The sequence below is a fragment of the Rattus norvegicus genome, chromosome 7 (genome assembly GCF_021556685.1).
Source record: "Rattus norvegicus strain SHRSP/BbbUtx chromosome 7, alternate assembly SHRSP_T2T, whole genome shotgun sequence".
Lineage (NCBI taxonomy): Eukaryota > Metazoa > Chordata > Mammalia > Rodentia > Muridae > Rattus > Rattus norvegicus.
Window position 1 is genome coordinate 123,004,746 of NC_141540.1, and position 20,171 is coordinate 123,024,916.

General features: G+C 50.3%; 2 protein-coding genes across 2 annotated transcripts in view; one reads left to right on the forward strand and one right to left on the reverse strand.

Annotated features, from left to right (window-relative positions):
• Positions 1–4,701, forward strand: part of Aco2 (aconitase 2) — a 42,978-nt gene extending 38,277 nt beyond the window's left edge. The window contains 6 exon segments of the mRNA NM_024398.2: positions 1,066–1,188; positions 1,384–1,539; positions 2,138–2,329; positions 2,686–2,818; positions 3,270–3,391; positions 3,647–4,701. Of these exon segments, the coding sequence (NP_077374.2) occupies positions 1,066–1,188; positions 1,384–1,539; positions 2,138–2,329; positions 2,686–2,818; positions 3,270–3,391; positions 3,647–3,781 (861 nt within the window). The 3' untranslated portion in view covers positions 3,782–4,701.
• A 639-nt stretch (positions 4,702–5,340) lies between these two features.
• Polr3h (RNA polymerase III subunit H) lies at positions 5,341–15,872 on the reverse strand. Its single transcript, NM_001127295.2, is given in 7 exon segments — positions 5,341–5,949; positions 6,460–6,661; positions 7,508–7,571; positions 7,988–8,074; positions 12,548–12,644; positions 15,455–15,579; positions 15,846–15,872. Coding segments are annotated over 6 exon segments (615 nt in total). The 5' UTR covers positions 15,566–15,579; positions 15,846–15,872; the 3' UTR covers positions 5,341–5,895.
• Positions 15,873–20,171: the final 4,299 nt, after the last annotated feature.

A 20,171-nucleotide genomic window follows, 5' to 3' on the forward strand; every position in this document is an offset into this window, starting at 1 on the left:
GCTCCCCTATCAGTCCCTACCCATCAGTGAACAGTCCTAATTTGAGTTATCTGAGGGAAGCCAGGGGACACAGGCCTTGTCAGTCATCAAACATTACACTGACTTGGTGATTTCTGCTGGTCTCTCCTGAGGTACTTAGCACAGTGACTCGAGTATGGACTGTGGGATCTCACTCCCTGGGACAGGGCCTTGCTCGCCTAACTGCATGAGCTTGGTCACTTATCATCTTCCAGGGTCATGAGAGAGAGGTGTGAAGAAGTGCTCGCTTGGAGTTCTCTGATCCGATCTCATTTCCTGTTCCTTTTTGTGATTGACTGAGACCACAGGCATGTTTCCAGCTCTAGTTCCTAGTTCAGTAAACATGCACTTTTGTTATTACCGTGGACACTGAACCAGTGTACTTCGGTGAGAAGTAGTTCTCTACTCTTCCTTTGCTGGCAAGCAGAAGAGTTTGTGCACTCACGTATTTGTGTGCTGAGTCTCCTCTCATCTGTCCCAAACACCTACAAGAAACAGGTAGTGCCACAGGAGCTGGCCTAGCCCAGGGCAGACGATGAGTTCAGGCCCTGGCAGCCATTTTAGAAACCTTGGGAGTGTGAGTACTCTGCAGGCCTGGTACTCACAGTCCCAGACATAGGCCTGCATCTCTGGCTTCAGATGAAGGGCCTGGAGAGAGGGAGATGGCTCATTTGGTGAAGTATTTGCAGCACATATATGAGGATCCACATCTAAAATAAAACCAAAACCTTAGTGCTTGTTAGCCAGTCAGCCTAGCCAAACAGCAGAGCTCCAGGTTCAGCATGAGACCTGGAAGGTCAGCAAGATGAGTCAGTAGGCAAAAGTGTTTACCACAAATAACCTTAAAGAAGGTGTTCAGTACTTAGAACCCCTCATGTAGAGGTAGGAAGAGAAGATTAACTACACCAGTGTTTTCTGACGCAGCATGCACTTTGGTATGTATATGCACACACATGTATCACATGCACATTGGGGAAAAAAGAGGTGCCTTGGTTGATAGGCATAGATGGTTGGTGCTAACCAGCAAACTGGCGTCCTCCATTTCAGATTGTCACAGCCCTGGCCATTGCGGGAACCCTTAAGTTCAACCCAGAAACTGACTTCTTAACAGGCAAGGATGGCAAGAAGTTCAAGTTGGAGGCTCCAGATGCAGATGAGCTTCCCCGATCGGTGAGCAGATGCTGATATTTTTAATGGCTGGCCAACCACAGACCTGCCTTGGCCTAGCTGCCTGGGCTCATGTGAGGTGGGCTGACACTTACTGAGAAAGAATGAGGTTTGGGGCACAAAGAAGCACACAGTCTTCCAGGAATCCATGTGGGGACTAAGGATTCAGTGTCCAGTGTGTCTCCACCCCTTCTGTAGGACTTTGATCCAGGGCAGGACACATACCAGCACCCCCCTAAGGACAGCAGTGGCCAGCGGGTGGATGTGAGCCCTACCAGCCAGCGCCTGCAGCTCCTGGAACCTTTTGACAAATGGGATGGCAAAGACCTAGAGGACCTGCAAATCCTTATCAAGGTTGGCATTAGCATCCCGTCCCCAAGCACTGGGTGTGGCTGGGGAACCCTGGGAGCAGGGAGGGAGGAAGGCTTGTTTCCAGAAGGGAATGATCACTAGAGTTTGGTTCCCCTGCCACATGACCCTGGGCTGGGCACAGCCTGATCTAGCCAGCCCTAGTGTGAGCATGTCACGTGTGGCTCGGCTCTGGACTGACAACACACAGCACTCCTGTTATTGGGCCATCCCCATAGGGACTGATTGGGAGCTCGGCCTTTCTAGTGTGGTCAAGGGCCTCAGACCCGTGTCAGACAATAATTTATGGGCTTACTAAGCAGTGTTCAGGCATGCCTGTGACACAGCCAGTATTTAGCTCATGTGAGCTAGGACCCAGACATGACTCCTCACTTCTGTGTCTGGCTTGGAGTCGCTGATCTTCTACCCCAACAGTTTAGCTGACTAAGCAAACAGCTGCATCTGTCTTTCATATCTAGCCTGTCCCGTGAGTGTCCTGTCATGGAGACAGCATAGCTGGGGCTTTTGAGAGGGTGGGTGACAGGAAAGCAGGAAGACCAGAACTGCATAGACAGGGAGAGCCTCCTTGTTCTGCTTACCCAAGGTCAAAGGGAAGTGCACCACAGACCACATTTCTGCTGCTGGCCCCTGGCTCAAGTTCCGTGGGCATCTGGATAACATCTCTAATAACCTGCTTATCGGTGCCATCAACATCGAAAATGGCAAAGCCAATTCTGTGCGCAATGCTGTCACCCAGGAGTTTGGCCCTGTACCTGACACTGCTCGCTACTACAAGGTAGGCTTGTTTGGTGGAAACAGCATTGGCAGCATACCAAACTTGGGAGGCAGAGCCGGTAGATTTGAGTTCAAGACTAATCTACAGAGTGAGTTCCAGCCTGGGCTTAGTCCCTCAATACTTGGTCTGTGTGAGACTTCCTGTGGCTCTCCTCTGAGCTTCAGTTCTCTAAGGTTTCCTCCAACCTTAGTTCTGGGGCCACACCTGCTGAGACTCATCTCTGACCCCTGGGTGCTGGAACAGCAGTTTCCTCTAGTCATGCCCCTTGCACTTTCTCATGTGTGCCTCACCACCACCCCACACCCTCGGGGGCAGCACCCTCCACTGCCTCACAACTTGTCCCTGTTGCCTGACAGAAACATGGCATCAGGTGGGTGGTGATTGGAGATGAGAACTACGGTGAAGGCTCAAGCCGGGAGCACGCAGCACTGGAGCCTCGCCATCTGGGGGGCCGAGCCATCATCACCAAGAGCTTCGCAAGGATCCATGGTAAGCCAGTCATCCCCATTGAGAAGTGCTGTCCTTCACTCAAGGCTCAAGGTCACCTACTCTACCACTGGCTGACCTGGAGTCGGCCATATTCCATAGAGCCTGCACCACCTACCCAAGGCCAAGTTGGCACTGCCCAAGTTTGCTGCTATCCATGGCTTTCCATCAACACTGGTCTTGGTCTTTGGCTTGTCAGTTGAAATCTAAGGCATGCAGCATGTACATCTATGCTAATGCAAACCTGCTTGGAGGGCTACTGTGGGAAGGGTCCCTGGCCCCCTGCAGACTTGGGTGCTATAGCCACTGCCCGCTTACCCTGCAGTGGGACTGGGGTTGTGGGTGGGGTCTGTCTCATATCCCTTGACTGTTTAGAGAAGAGTGCTCCTGGGGCTAGGCCACTAAGGAGTCTTGGAGAGAGGAACCACACTGCAACTTCATGTTTGTCTGACAGAAACCAATCTAAAGAAGCAGGGCTTGCTGCCCCTCACCTTTGCTGACCCCTCTGACTACAACAAGATTCATCCAGTGGACAAGCTGACCATTCAAGGCCTGAAGGACTTTGCCCCTGGCAAGGTCAGGAGGCTAGGAAGGAGGGGGGACAAACCTGAGATCTCTTGGGTGGGTGGGGTTGGGCAGTCACCTTGTTTCCTGTCCTACTACACCCATGCATACTTACAGTTCTTGTGAACCCATGTTCCAGCTGAAGGAGCCAACCCGACATTAGCCCTGGCCTGGCTGGCACAATCTTGGGTCTTAAGAGCCCCAGTGAGGATTGTGTTCCTAGGAGCACTGTCCACTCCCTTATCCACACCCGTTTTTCTGTTGCAGCCTCTGAACTGCATCATCAAGCACCCCAATGGGACCCAGGAGACCATCCTGCTGAACCACACTTTCAACGAGACACAGATCGAGTGGTTCCGTGCAGGCAGCGCCCTCAACAGGATGAAGGAGCTGCAGCAGTGAGGAGCCAGGCTGGCTCCTGTCCCACTCTGGACCCTGCTGGGGCAAAGGTGCAGGCCCATGTGCATCCACAGAGCCTCATCTGGTCTGTCCAGCATGACCACCTGCTCTAAGATGGTGACCAGACCTGCTTCTTGCCCTCCCTATCCTCAGCCCACTGAGTGAACCAACATGGAGGGCACTTAAGATGATGGAGGGCACTTAAGATGATGTCCCAGCCCCGCCTTCCTGTTCAGTTTGGTTTGTCTTTGAGCAACCCATGCAACTGTATTTATTTTTGATGACAGCACTCCCTCTACAGAAGTTTTTATTCTGCCTAATCATTTCACTGGTGGCTGAAGGATTTTAGAGAAACTTGTTCTTATAAGAAAAAAAAAAGATCCAAATCTATTGAGCGTCCTGTCTGAGAGTGGTTGGTGTACTGTTTTATCAGCTTGGGCTGATGAAGGGTTTTTCAAGCCGAGGTTTCATCAAGCCTGGTCCCTGTAGCAAAGTCAGGAGTGATGACAAAAAAACTACTCCATCCCCCCTGCCCTGCACATGTGCACATGTGCCTGCAATAGACGAGAGGTGCCTCCTCCTCTGTTCCCCTGAGAGTAGACGCAGTACTTACCTTAAAGATAACGCTAGTGGCGGTGGCACACACCTGGCAGATGGATCTGAGTTCAAGTCCAGTCTAGACTGCAGAGTTAAAACAGCCCGAAAAGGGGCTGGAGAGATGGCTCAGTGGTTAAGAGCACCCAACTGCTCTTCCAGAGGTCCTGAGTTCAATTCCCAGCAACCACATGGTGGCTCACAACCATCTGTAATGAGATCTGATGCCTTCTTCTGGTGTATCTGAAGACAGCTACAGTGTACTTATATATAATAAATGAATAAATCTTAAAAAAATAAATAAATACAAAGTAAACAAACAAAAAAAAGTACAGATTCCTGACATTAAAAAAAAAAAAAAAAAAAAAAAACAGCCTGAAAAGGAATCTGCCCCAAGACACGGCTAACCAGACAGTCCCTCTAGCCTGTACAGCAGAGTTATGACAAGATAGGGTCTCTCCATGGGCTGCATCAGCTAAATCTCACACAGAAAGGCCCAGGCAAGCCAGGGGAGTTTGTCACAGAACAGCCTATCACACAAGTGCCAGTGAGAAAGGGACAGCAGGACTAGACAGCCATCTGATCTGTGGACCCAGGGCAATGCTATCCCCACAGAGCGCTCATGGTCACAGTTGAGGCAGCAGTAGCCCCAGGCTTCTGGTGAGGGTGGGCCTCCGTCTCCACATCCTAGACAGGAAGGGGTTTTGGCTCGTTTTGGAGGGTCCACCTTCCAGATGCTGTGGGAGTAAGGCTGCTGCTTAGTGTTTCAGCTGCACCAGTAACTGAGCACTGACCCAAAACGCCTGTCCGGAGTAAGCCTACCTTTATTACAGAGCCAGTCTGGTCTCAAACAAAGACCTGCCATCTGTGGGCCTGAGAAAGGTCATCTCTAAATGGGCCTTGGGGTGAGGCAGGACATGCTGTCCAAGATGGGCAATTCAATGACCTGAGATCATGATGTCAGCTACTGAAGTGGGGCGGTTCCTGCTGTTGCTGTCAGTGTTTATTAAATGTTCCTGCTGTCACAGAAAGCCAGAAGCAGTCCATAGGATGGACTGGGCCTAGCTCAGTAGTACAACACCTGCCTAACACAAAAGAGGCCCTGGGTTCCTCAGCCCTGAAGAAATTAAAAAAAAGTCAGTCCTTGTGCTGGGGAAGCAGCATGGTTGGTAGAATACTTGCATGGTGTACACAAGCCCTGGGACCCATCCCTGCCTTCTACAAAGCTCAACGTATACTGCACACCTGTAATCCCAGCACTCAAGAGGTAGAAGCTGGATGACCATAAGCTCCATGCTATGCTAGACAGCAAGTGAGAAGCCAGCCTGGATCCATGACACTCTGAAAACGATTCAGGGTGGCTCCAGATCAGAGAAGCAGTGCTGGGGAGGAAGAGGACAAGCACCTGTCACTCTGCTCCTGGTCCCACCAAGCCTGGCTCCAGCGGCACTCAGTGCCAGCTGCTCTCTACTTTCACAGGTCTGCACAGTCTTCAGGCTGGGCAGTCACTGGGAGCTCCAGGGCTAGTTGCTGGTCCACCAGGAGAGAAGGCCCAGGCCTGGCTCACTGATGGATCCCTGCCAAAGACAGAAAACACAAGTATACTCATCACCACTCAGAGCTGGGCTGCCCTCACCCTATTCAACATCTAGCAGGCCAGCACAGGCAAAGCAAGGCCGGGTTCACAACAGTCGGGAGGCTTGGAGAGACAGAGAGCAAGATCACTACGTATGCCCTAGCTCACCAGATTTTTAGGAAAGAGGCTCCAAAGCCTCAAGTGGGATCAGGGAACCCTTCCTCGACCCCAGACCTGTCTTTCTGAGCTCCCAAAGTTGCAGAGGGAGGGGCCTGAAAAACACTCTCCTGGAACCCTGCTCTAGTCTCAGCTTTGATCTCTCTAGCCTCTTGTTGGTTTTTGTCCCTTAAAGATGATCATGATATCCAAACTCTTACCTTGCCTGCCCATCATCTACAGCAATCTTGTCACCATATGGCCCCAGCCCTCAAAAGCAGACTAGTGTGATTGACAGATGACAATCAGAGAAGACGACCTGAAACCTCAAGAAAGCAGTCTCCTGTCAGCTTACCACGAGTGTATATGGTGCTTCCTTCTTTGGCAGCTCCTCGCTTGAAGAGGCAGCCTCGGCTGAGCTGGGTCCTGTGGGGGATGTGTCCACAAAACTCTCATCCACCACCCTGAAGCGGATCTCCTCACCAGTGTCCATGTACAGGTCATGAGCTCCTTCCTCGGTCTCATACTCCCACACCCACACTTGCTCCGCTTCATCACTGGAGTCCAGGGTCAAGGCCACAATCACGCCATGGGAGCGCGAGGCTGCGGGTCCTCTGAAGTACTTACCCAGGTTAAAACCAGCCTGAGGTTGAGACTATCTGCGCTAGGAAATACAGTAAAAGCTGCTTCTGTCCCTTGGAGAGCAGCCAGTTTGTACCAGGACCCAAAATGAGAATTCTATTCCCACCTCTAGGATGAGACTGACCTAGGTGCCCTGCATTTCTCTTTTAATCCTCATAACTAATCTGACAGGCAGACAGAGATCATGGGGCTTGCCCGGGCCTCAAGAGAGGCAGGTCTGACTGCCACCTGTCTAGGAAGGAGGAGAAACAATAAACCAAGGCCAGATTTGCTGACGATTCCACAGTCTCATGTAGCCCGTATTGCTGCCTGCACAGGCCTGGGTGAGAGGAGAGGCGAGTGCCTGCTCTACTCCTCCCCTAGCGCCTACAGAGCCATACTGCCCTCTAGTGGCACATCTCCCTCTGCCCAGACCATGAGTGCAGTTGTGACAACCACCTGAGCCCCTCCTGGGACCAGTGACAGTCCCATTAAAAGAAACAGCCCCACAGCAGGGGGTGAAGAGAAGCAGAGACCACCTGCCAGGTGAAGCTGCAGGGGACATGTGAAGTGACTTCTGCAGAGACAGCCTGAGTGAAGTGATGGCTGAGGAGCCGTAGGGCTCTATTATATCACCCAGCCTGACAGACTTGGGCAGGATGGGAGGCAGAGGTGGCCTGGAGCTTCACACAAGCACCACCAGTGGTGACAGATCACAGGCCAGGGAACCACAGTAATGGGGCTGGCTGTCCACTTGCTCCAAACCACACTTGAGAGGATACAACTTGGCAGGCTGCTGCAGTGACTCAGGGGGGATGAGGATGTCATCAAAGAACCCTAAAGAGACTGGAAGAAAGGAAGAAATGACATGAGAATGAGGCTTCAAAGGGAAAGCCCAGCAGAGATGGCAAGTCCCTCTCCCATGCGGCCCAGGTGTCTCCAGGGCAGTCTGTCCCCTCCCTCCTCAAAGCCCTCCTTCTACCCCACATGGGCTGAGCAGCCCTGGGCAGAGCTCCAGACACACAGCTCCCAGCATTCTCAGGGAGCCCGTCACCTCCACCAGCTCAGCACCCATTCTCAGCTACTAAGCTGTGGCCTTACAGGAGAGCTGAAGCCCTGACTCCTTCCTTGAGAGTATGGCTCTGCAGCTGACAGCCCCTCCACTGCCATAGGAGAGGCTCAGCTGGATTCTGGACCACGTGGTCAGCATAATGCCCACCCCACTGCGTCCCAGTCTTGCCCCAGAAGTCAGGGCACCTTACCGTGCACACCCTCTGGGCTGCAGCCTTTGATCTTCCCAATGAGAATCTCATCCAGGAAAGGGTGGAACACCACGTATCGGAAATGCACTAGAAAAGAAGGCCACACTGTGGTAGTAACACCAGGCCTGCCAAGAAGGCCACGGAGCCTGGAGCTGCTCACGTTCTCCAATGTTCGCCTCACTGCCAGCACTTAGCCAGTGCTTCATGCTGAGTCCTCTTGCAGGCCTAGACCTGTTGCTTAGCCAGAGAACAAAGCCTCCCTCACTTATGCAAGGCCACAGCTTGGTCCCCATAAGGAACCATCAGCAGCTGCTGCCCTGGAACTGAGGCTTCCAAATCCATCTCAGTCATACCTGAGCCTAGATTCTGGGCCATGAGTGACCCCCAAAGTCAATTCCGAACGACCTTCAGGCTGCTCTTCACATTCCAAAAGGAAAGAAGCAACTGGCCAGGCTTGGAAGGAAGGTCCTGTCACCTGACGCCCAAGCACAGAAGCTGACAGGAGACCAGGGACAGATACTAAAAATGCAAGGCTGCCTGCCTGGCGAGGTGACATGGGGAAAGCCTTCCTGTGTTCCCATGCCTTGTCCTATGCACTCTCCACTCACCTGAACCAAGGAAAAGGCTGGCTAAAGCTGTACCACACCAGAATGACTCCTGGCCTCAGCAGAGGCCACACCTCACTGGCCCTGTCACCCAGAAAGATGTTCTCTGCCATCACTGCCTATGAGCCTCCTGTGCCAGATGCCATGTTCTACCATACAGAGGAAGAGGAGGCAGCTCAGAGGCTGTGTGCCCTGTCCCAACCACACAGTTCTCCTGCTCATTCAGCCAGGGATAGACTCTAAGGCAGTGGTTCTCAGCCTTCCTAATGCTGTGGCCCTTTAATACAGTTCCACGTGCTGTGGCGACCCCCTCCCCAACCATAAAATCATTTCATTGCTACTTCATAACTGTAATTTTGCTACTGTTATGAATCCTTTTTTCTTTTTTTCAGAGCTGAGGACTGAACCCAGGGTCTTGCGCTTGCTAGGCAAGTGCTCTACCACTGAGCTAAATCCCCAACCCCTACTGTTATGAATCCTAATGTAAGTGTCTGACCCACAAAGGAGTTGGGACCTCAAGTTGAGAATCACTGCTCTACATCTTGCCTCAGACAAGGCCACCAGGTTGAATGCACCTTCCTCAGACAGACTTCTACCAGCACGGGCTTCTACCAGGATTCCTTCAGTGGCCTAGCCTGCCATCTTGGACATCAGGGCCTGCCATGCCCGGCTCTGTCCAGCTGCACTCTACCTTCTGTGAGGTGACAACTTGAAGATGACCAAGGCTCTACTACCTCTCCAGAATCCAGCCAGGAGCAGCCAAGGGTCACTTACTCACAGGATGGAAAACCCTGCCCCCCACAAGACCTAGCACTCAGCTCAAAGCTTCTGCCAGGCTGTGCCAGGCTTAGTTTGACACAAGGCTTATTGGGACAGCACAGCATGTAAACCAGTGCCCAGAGCCTAAATACCTCATCTGAAAGCAAGGTGGTGAGCAGCTTGGGGCACACACAGCACAACATCAGTCAGACTCGGAGAGGAAGGCTGAAGCTGGGTATGATGGATGGCGCATGCCTTTAATCACAGAATCCTGAAAGCAGATGTCTGTGAGGCCGAAGCCAGCCTGGTCTACATAGTGGGTTACTGGACAGCCAGAGCCACACAGAGAAACCCTGTCTTAAAACAACAACAAAAGGCTAGAGACATGGCACAGTGGGAGAACACCTAAGTGGCATGAGGCTCTGGGTTTCCATCCCTACCATGTGCTTCATTATCCCCTAGATGTCCAGGGGGGAGGGTCATTTGCTTTCAGTTAACAGGTGTAAAGAAAATAGACCCCAGGACATGTCCTCCCTAACCCTTAGGATGTGCTGACTTTCTGTGAAAAGGATAAATCTGATTCCACTCACATGAGGCACTAGTCAGGTTCTACAAGCCAGAAAACAGAAAAGTCAGCAAAAATACTCAGTAATAAAGAAGCTTGTCACCAAGTCTGACCCCAAGTTGTCACAAGTCTCTGACCCTGAGTTTCTGATTGTCACCAAATCTAACCCTGAGTTCCTGATTGTCACCAAGTCTGACCCTGAGTTTCTGATGGCCCTGAGGTGCTCCATGACCCTCCAGGGATTTCAGAGCAATAAGTGGCAATCCCACTGTGTGATAAGCTGCCCAGGCCAGAATTCAAACATAGGTCTGAGATGGACTTTACATCTTCCACATCGAAACAAGAAATGCAGGGTGAGCAGGGCATTTGGGACAATGAAATCCAATCCTGGAGACGAAGTGACAAATATCACCAAGGTAACAGGCAGCATTTCCTTAATGCTGACTTGTTTCTGGTCTTCCTGAAGTCCGGATACCTATTAGTACTTGCCTCCTGGACAACAGGCTCTTGGCTCGGCCTAGCAGCATTCTCTGAGAACAGAAGCCCCCTTGGTTAAGTGCAGAGCAGCTCGGCTTGGCACTCCTCTCTGAGAACAGAGCTCCTCATAGCTTTCTACACTCTGGGCTCCCTTCTCTACTCGTGAAAATGCCTGATCCACACAAAGACAGCCTGTTTCCTGGGGTTCTCTGCAGAGCCCAACACCCATGTCAACTGACCAGTCTCTGAGTGTCAGCACAGACCCCAGGCTGTCTCCAAACCCTGCAGAACACTCACCCACACATCCCTGTGCTTAGAAGATGACCAACACAGGCAAAGACAAGGTCCACTGTGGCTGGTGTATCTGTCACTTTGCCTCTACTCCATTAATAGGCTGGACAGGCTGGATCCACACTGCTGCCCAGTGCCAAGAGACAAAGCTACAGAAGAGCCCTGAACACCAGCTCTACTCACCACTCCTCCAGGTTCTGCCTAGCACCCTTGCACCCCAGATGCACACACCTCTCAGTTTTACTGCAGTTTCCCTCAACAAGGGACAGAGTCTGTTTCTCTATCCCTTAGTTTCAGCCATGTGACCTCTTTTGGTCAATGGCATCCAGGTAGGTTGAAGACATACTTAGGCACAGAACTTCAGACCTTTGAAACCAGTAAGCCAGACATTCTAGCCCTGCCAACTGCCCAGAAGAGCACTACCAAGTAACCCACAGAACCAACGGAAACACATGTGCCCCATAATCTCTCAGTGCCAAGATCCAGTCTTGAGCTCTACTATGTCAATTCCTTAGTCCTCCCGGAAGCCCTGAAGTATAGAATCTACTATCACTGTTGGATAGCCCAGGCTGCCCTGAAGTATAGAATCTACTATCACTGTTGGATAGCCCAGGCTGCCCTGAGGTATAGAATCTACTATCACTGTTGGATAGCCCAGGCTGCCCTGAGGTATAGAATCTACTATCACTGTTGGATAGCCCAGGCTGCCCTGAGGTATAGAATCTACTATCACTGTTGGATAGCCCAGGCTGCCCTGAAGTATAGAATCTACTATCACTGTTGGATAGCCCAGGCTGCCCTGAAGTATAGAATCTACTATCACTGTTGGATAGCCCAGGCTGCCCTGAAGTATAGAATCTACTATCACTGTTGGATAGCCCAGGCTGCCCTGAGGTATAGAATCTACTATCACTGTTGGATAGCCCAGGCTGCCCTGAAGTATAGAATCTACTATCACTGTTGGATAGCCCAGGCTGCCCTGAGGTATAGAATCTACTATCACTGTTGGATAGCCCAGGCTGCCCTGAAGTATAGAATCTACTATCACTGCTGGATAGCCCAGGCTGCCCTGAAGTATAGAATCTATTATCACTGTTGGATAGCCCAGGCTGCCTTGAGGTATAGAATCTACTATCACTGTTGGATAGCCCAGGCTGCCCTGAAGTATAGAATCTACTATCACTGTTGGATAGCCCAGGCTGCCCTGAGGTATAGAATCTACTATCACTGTTGGATAGTCCAGGCTGCCCTGGATCTCCTGGTCCTCCTGTTTCCATCTCCCAGGTGTGGGAATTGCAGGTATGTGTTACCATTCCTGCTCAGAGGCCACACAAGTGCATTTGTGCAGGCCTCACACACATTTATATCATAATATGGAGATCAGAGGAAAACTCTGTACAGTCAGTTCTCTAGATTGTCCAATAGCACATTATTTATCCCGAGCCACTTGCTGGCCCAAAGGACTTGTTTAATTCCTTTAAGTCCCTAGACCCAATTGGCCTGTTCTTCCCCTGCCTTCTGCTTTCCAGCCAGTAACAGTCACAACTCAGGGCCCTTGCCTAGTGGTTTCCATCTCACCATGAAACAGTGAGCAGCGTGGGGGCGGGACAAATAGCAGGGGCACTAGACTGAACCCGAGGGACACACAGGCTGAACCATGATCTAAATCACAAAACTGTAGTGGCTTTGAGAGTATTTCATCCACACTAATGTCTTCCAGGTAAGAAACTAAGGCCCATAGAGGACATGTGTACCCAGTCACTGAAGTCAATTCCTAGAAGAATTAGGACTGGGGCCCAGGTCTCCCACCACCTCAAGAGGAGTCCCAAGAAATGTGGTACCCTAGGGAGAGAAGGCACTCACCTTTGGTATGTGATGCTCCATCCCCTGGGAATACGTAGGCATCCTCCAGCTTGGTGATATCAAACAGACAGATGCAGAGTCCCACATTGTATACGACCTATGCACACATATGCACACACAGTGACCCCAGGGCCCGGCCGCTCCAAACCTCACGCTCACAGGCAAGCTCTGCCTCACTGTGGGACCAGCAAGGATACTACTCTGCCTCTCAGCCTCAGCCTTCCACATTCAAACCTGAGACTGCAGCTGGAGGGTTGAGTGGGTAGGATGGACATGAAGTCCGCTGGTGGCTGGGTCAGACCACAATGACAAAGTTTACTGCCCCTGCTTAAGCTTACACTTCCAGTGTCCCCAAGTCTGTGCCCAGATCACAGCCAAGAAGTGTGAGAACTCCACCACTCTCACACCATCGCAGACAGACAGACAGACGGGGCTCCCGCAGGGATTTGTGACCAAAGCCCTTCCACAGACCAGAAGCCCACACGGCCCAAGTCACACACTCTGCTGTTCTAAAGGACTTAGCTCAGTGTCTGCACATCTACCACCAATATTACCCCTAGTCACAGCCCTCACAAGAGCTGCTCAGGGACTAGAGATGCATAGCGCACCTCAGCGTTGGGCAGAGCTCCCTGCAGTGATTTCTGGGGGGGCTTCTCTCACAGGATCGAGTGAACTGGCCTCAACGAGGCATGGTGATCCTTGCCTGTAATCCCTGCAGTTGAGAGGGAGGCAGAGGTATCAGAAGTCCCAATTCTTCCTTGGTTACACAGTAAATTTAAAGCGAGTTCAAGTCCCACGAGATGCTGTCTCAAAAATAAGAGGGAAGATGCTATTGGCAAACCGGCTCAGCAGTCAAGGTGCCTGCCGTCCATCTTAACCGACGCCGGGTCCTGGACCCTTCTCCTCACGAGGTGTGCGATGACCTACTCATGTGTGCTGTGGTTTATACACCACATTCAAAATAAATTCATGTAATTAAAAAAAATAACAAAGAGAGAAGCCCTGGATGCCGTGACTGAATGGGCATGACCTCCACAGGCCCATACACTTGAATGCTGACATCATCAGGAAGGGCTACAACTTGAGAAAGACCAGAAGGATTAGGAGGCGTGGCCTTGTCAGTGGGAGTGGTTTGACTCCCTTGGTAGATGAGGATGTAGCTCTTAGCTACCACTCCAGCACCATGTGTGCCAACATGCCTCTGCCACGATGCTCAAAGACTAAACCTCCGAAACCATACGCAAGCCTCCAGTAAAACGCTTTCTCTTGTTGTCCTGGTCATGGTGTTTCCTTACAGCACTAGAACAGCGAGGGCAGCTGGCACACACCTTTAATCCTAGCACTAGGCGGCAGAGGCAGGCAGCTCTGGGTTGAAAGGCCAACCAAAACTACATAGTGAGATCCTGTCCCAAAAAAGGAAAGTCAGCATCATTTTTCCTCCATCTGACGAGCCTCAGGTCTGTGATATACCCCTTCTTCCGGCCTCGGCCTCCTGTAAAGGATCTACCTGTCTCCTATGTAAAGCCAAACCTGTTCTTTCTTCCTGGCTCTCAGATCACCTCCTACTGACCTGAAAAGAACAACTTGGACTGTAAGGCCCTCCAGGGCTCTGTGGTCCGGCTTCTGTCTACAGTTCCTAGACCAGCCTCTGTGTTCCAGCTACACTGGCATTCTCTGTGCTTTCTTAGATGCCACAGCCCTCCTGCCTCAGGACCCTTGCACATGCTAATTGCGCTGTCTCCACAACTCTTTATACCTAACCTGCTCCAACCATCAAATCAGAGTCTGTCTCTTGGCTTCTCCTCGCCGTCAGCTCTCAGGTTAGTGCTGTTTTCTCAGAAGTCACCAATCTCTTTCATCCCAGGTGGCACACCTCTGTTCTCCAGCTGTGTGAATGCCTGTCCTTCATGGCATCCACCCTGGCTCATTAACAAGGGGACCCTCTCAAGCCAGCTCTTCTTCCTCACTATGCTACACGGGCAGAGTCTCTGTCTCCCCTGCCACGCTCTGGCTAAGTACTGGGGATAATGAAAGGATTACATCAGAGAAGGTCTGTATTCACAGAAAGGGACATAATACAGTAACCAAAAGAATACAAGGAAGGGGCCAATGAGCTGGGTCAGCTGGTAAAAAGCCACCTCTAAACCTGACAGCTGAGCTCAATTCCAGAGAGCACGCACTATCCTCTGACCTCTGTACTCACCCACTTGGACAAACTGAGGCCCAGAGTAGGTGACCTGGCCAAGACTGCACAGTAATTGAAGGAGGAAACAGGCATTTTCCGGTTTCCGTTTTACAAACCCATTTCGTACTCTGTTTTGTTTTCCGACAATACGGAGAATCAAACCTCAAATGTCAAGCAAATTTAAGCACTATTCAACACCCCGGTGTTTTTGGGTTTTTTTAGGTTTTTTTGGTTTTTTGTTTGTCTGTTTGTTTGTTTTTGGTTTTTTGGTTTTTTTTTTTTTTTTTTTTTTGAGACGTTTGTTTCTCCGTGTAGCCATGGCTGAGCTCCCTCTGTAGACCAGGCTGGCCTCGAACTCACAGAGATCCACCTGCCTCTGCCTCTTAAGTAATGGGATTAAAGCCATGCGCTACCACCAGCAGTTTCGATGCTTAATTTGTTTGAAACAGGTTTATTATGTTGCCCACGCTGGCCTCGAACTCAGGATCGTCACAAGCCTTATTAACCCAAGAAGCTGGGATGACAGGTATACACTACTTCGTCCAGCCCATTTACTCCCTTGGGTACACGCTGACATCCAAGTCTGGTTTATAAGGAAGGGAAGGAAAGAAACCCTGACATGAAGTTACGTTAAGTGTGTAAGGCCAAGGCTGAAACAAGGGACGGCCAGACAAGCAGCGGGACCGTTCCGGACACTGCCCGGCAACCCGAGGGCCTAGTACCTTGTTGGCCAATTTCTTGTTCAGCTCCTCAGCAATGGAGTCGTTGAGTTTCCGCTCAAACTGCCACGGGGGTATGCGCACGGTGTCCACCATCTCCACCAGCACGAACATCCTGCGCTAGGGCTCTGGAACCCAAAGAAGCTGTTAAGCACGCGGGGCTGAGAACGGTGAGGGGCTGGGGGTCCCCGAGCTGCCCCCATTCCCTCTCGGATTCTAACAAGCCAAGCCTGCAGCCGAGCCGCGCGGGAGGGCAGGGCCTGGGGTCCCGCTTGCGGATGCCACGCTCCTCTCCCGGAGGAACCTGAGGCCCCATTCCTCCAGGCTTGGAGAAGAGCCGACCCCGTCCCATCCCCGCCCCGACCACTCCGCACCACGCGCGGAAGCCACGCACCATTCACGCGCGTCCAGCGGCTCGGAGGCCCCAACGCAGCGCTAGCCAAACCAAATGAACTCAGCTTCCGGAGAACTGACCAATAAGAAGCATCTGCCCGCCCCTACGGGTCGCAGAGCTAGACAAGGCTCCTGTGAGGGGAGGAGCCTGAAGGTGGGCGGAGCCGCCTGCACTCTCCCGCTACTGAGAGGAGAGGGGCGGGGTACAGCGCTGAGAGGGCGGGGCCTCGTTCTGAAGCCAGCCAACCCCGGCCACTGAGCGAGTCTGGTTGCTAGGCGATAATTCTGCTCTTCCAGCCTGTCTTTTCTTTTGCACAGCAGCTAGAGAGATCCTTTGAAAATACAAATATAACACGTTCAAAATAGTCTTTACTCGGGCTGGAGAGATGGCTCAGAGGTTAAGAGCACCCGACTGCTCTTCCAGAGGTCATGAGTTCAATTCCCAGCAACCACATGGTGGCTCACAACCATCTGTAAAGAGATCCGATGCCCTCTTCTGGTGTATCTGAAGACAGCTACAGTGTACTTATATATAATAAATAAATAAATCTTTAAAAAAAAAAATAGTCTTTACTCCAGACAAGTACCCAAGACAGTGGGCAAAAAAGGGTCACCAGGCCTTTCTGGGTGACAGTAATTTTAAGTGGTGCAATTGATGTATGTACTCACTAAAACTCAGCACACTCCGTCCTTAAACAGCTGAATGCAAACAGTCTCACACTTGTAATGCCAGCACTGAGGAGGTAGAGGCTAGATAATCACTGCAAGTTCAAGACCAGTTTGAGTTACAAAATAAGACTTTGTTTTAGCGGCTCCCTTCCCCGCCGCCCCCCCCCAACACAAAATTTTGGTCAGCCAAACATAGTGGCAAACACACCTGAATTCCAGCACTTAGAAGGTAAAGACAAAAAAAAAAAAAAAAAAAAAAAAAAAAACGGGGCTGGAGAGATGGCTCAGTGGTTAAGAGCACTGATCGATTGCTCTTGCCAAGGTCTTGAGTTCAGTTCCCAGCAACCACATGGTGGCTCACAACCATCTGTAATGGGATCCGATACCCTCTTCTAGTGTGTCTAAGGGCAGTGACAGTGTACTCACAGTCGTTCAATAAATAAAATAAGATCTTTTTTAAAAAGACAGAAAAACTAGACATTCAGATCAGCTACTTAGTGAGTTCAAGATCACCCTGGGGTACAAGAGACTTTTTTTTTTTTTGTAACTCTTTCTTTTTATATATTTTTTTAATTTATTTTTATTGGATATTTTTATTTACATTTCAAATGTTATTCCCTTTCCCGGTTTCCAAGACATAAGCCCCCTATCCCCCTCCCCTTCTTCTATAAGGGTGTTCCCCTCCCCATCCAAACCCCCTTCTCTACCCCCAGCACATTCCCCTACACTGAGGGTCCAACCTTGGCAGGACCAAGGCTTCTACCATTGATGCCCAACAAGGCAGGCCTTCCTCTGCTACATATCCAGTTGGAGCCATGAGTCAGTCCATGTATAGTCTCTGGGTATTGAGACACTTGCTTTTAAAAAAAAAAAAAAAAAGGCCTAACAATACTTGTGCACACTTTAATCCCGGCACTTGGAAGGCAGGGGCAGACAGATCTCAGAGTTTGAGGGCAGCTGGGTCTACAGAGCAAGTTCCTGGACAACCAGAGCTGAACAGAAAAAAAAAATCTTGTCTCAAAAAAAAAGAAAGAAAGAAAGAAAGAAAGAAAGAAAGAAAGAAAGAAAAGTAAAAAGGGCTGGAGAGATGGCTCAGTGGTTAAGAACACTGATTGCTCTTCCAGAGGTCCTGAGTTCAATTCCCAGCAACCACATGGTGGCTCACAACCATCTATAGTGGGATCGGATGCCCTCTTCTGGTGTGTCTGAAGACAGCTACAGTGTACTCATACACATAAAATAAATAATTCTTTTTAAAATATGAGCTCTTGGGGTTGGGGATTTAGCTCAGTGGTAGAGCGCTTGCCTAGGAAGCGCAAGGCCCTGGGTTCGGTCCCCAGCTCTGAAAAAAAAGAACCAAAAACAAAAAAAAAAAAATATGAGCTCTTGCTCTTACTCCTCTCCTCTTTCTCCCACTCCCTGCTTTTCCCTCCTCACTTCTCATCCCCCATAACGTGCTCATGGCTGGCCTCTACTCCTCTACTCTCTGCCTTTCTCTGTCTCCACTACCCCCACAACTCCCCTCCTCATGCTCTAAATAAACTCTATCCTATATTTTTAAAAAAATGAAAGAAATGAAGAAAAGAAAAAGAAAACTTTTCTTCCTGGGCATGGTGGGGCACAGTTTTAATCCCAGCGCTTGGAAGGGGCAGAGGCAGTAGGAATTCTGAGAGTTCAAGGCCAACCTGGGCTACCAAAAGAGTCCAGCAGATGGGGATATACAGAAAAACCTGTCTCAAATGCCCTCCCCCCCCAAAAAAAAGAATAAGGAGGAGAAAAAAAAGAATGTATTTTGGGGTTTTTTTGGTGGCACACACCTTTCATTCCAACAGCTAGAATGCAGAGGCAGTGGGATCTCTGTGAATTCGAAATCTAGGCCAGCCCGGTCTACAAAGTGAGTTGCAGGACAACCAAGTCTACACAGAGAAACCCAGTCTGATAACACATGTAAGACAATACGTCCCTTTCCACTGCTTACAAACAAAGTAATCCAGGGAACTGATGTGAGAGGTAAGAATTACTTAGCTATGATCTTCATATCAGCAAGTAACTTGTTATACATTTTTATGTATATGAAGGGTTTCGCCTGCATATATATGTCTGTCTCTGTATGTGTGTATGGTGTGTGTGTGTGTGTGTGTGTGTGTGTGTGTGTGTGTGTGTGTGTGTGTGTGTATGCCTGTGTATATCAGAAGAAAACCTCTAGTTCCCAGGAGCTGGAGTTATAGCCAATTGTGGACAGTGGATCTGAAGTAGCTGGAGGGGGCAGGAAGACTAGCGAGAAGGATTATTATGTGGCCTTGTGGAAAGGAGGAGGAGCAGGCTGGTGGCAGGAGACTGCAAAGCTGGTCAGTGAGAGGAGGTCTTAGGCACTGAGGAGATGGACAGCTTAGTCTCAGAGATAGAAGCAGCCAAGCCACAGCCTGAGGGCTTCAGCTATTAACTGGATGGGAAGCTGGAGGGGGGCCAGGCGGGTGTAATGTGGAACCCAGGGTTTCAGAATTCCCCTCTTTTGTGGTATTCAGCTCAACAATTTGTTGGCACAAAGTTTTGCTGTATGGTTTATGCGGTGCTTTAAAAAAAGAAGAAGAAAAAGAGGAAAGCAAGATCCGGCTCCTTACGAATTCTCTTGCCTTTTCTCCATGGACGATGGGGGCGGTTTACAAAATACACAAGCAACTCAGTCTACAAGTTCCCCGGCAGCCGAGGACCATTGTATGGTTTCTCTCTACAACATCCGGGCCGAGATCAGTGGTTGGCGGATGGCCAGGGCTTGAAAATATGGCTTACTTGAATGAACAAAAGGGTAACAGAACTGTGATTGCCAAGAGTGAAAGACTGAGGGAGGAGCTGAGCCGGGGAGCGCATCAGGGTGTGAGGAGGGTCAAGCCAGAGGTACAGGGCATGGAGCTCCCACGCCACAGCTCAGGAATCGGGCACTGGTGAACGTGACAATCAAGTTCTCAGTGTCCCACACCGCCCCGCAGAGTAGCACCAAAGACAGAAGTGATTTCAAAGGAAACTGCTGCTGAACCGGTTGGGGCATACCTGAAATCCAGGCGCTGGAGAGAGGGAGGCGAGATCATCAAAAGTTCAGACTGGCCTACACCAGACCCCAGCTTTAAAAACGTAAACACTACTAGATATATAAGACAAGATATATAGAATATCATTTTTTTTAATTTTTTAAATTTATTTATTATATCTAAGTACACTGTAGCTGTCTTCAGACACACCAGAAGAGGGCATCAGATCCCATTACAGATGGTTGTGAGCCACCATGTGGTTGGAGGGATTTGAACTCAGGACCTCTGGAAGAGCAATCAGTGCTCTTAACCACTGAGTCATCTCTCCAGCCCATAGCATATCTTTTAACAGAAAAATGTAAAGCCACGGACAAGAATGGCTATGTACTGCTACAGAATGACATTCAAGATTTATCATTAAATCTTAAAAATGCAGGGATAGGGGGTTGGGGATTTAGCTCAGTGGTAGAGTGCTTGCCTAGGAAGCGCAAGGCTCTGGGTTCGGTCCCCAGCTCCGGAAAAAAAAAAAAAAGAACAACAACAACAAAAAAAAAAGTGCAGGGATAACTGTGGAGCATGCCTGCGGTCTCAGCCACCCTGGGGCCTGATTCAGGAGGATTGCTGACAAGTAG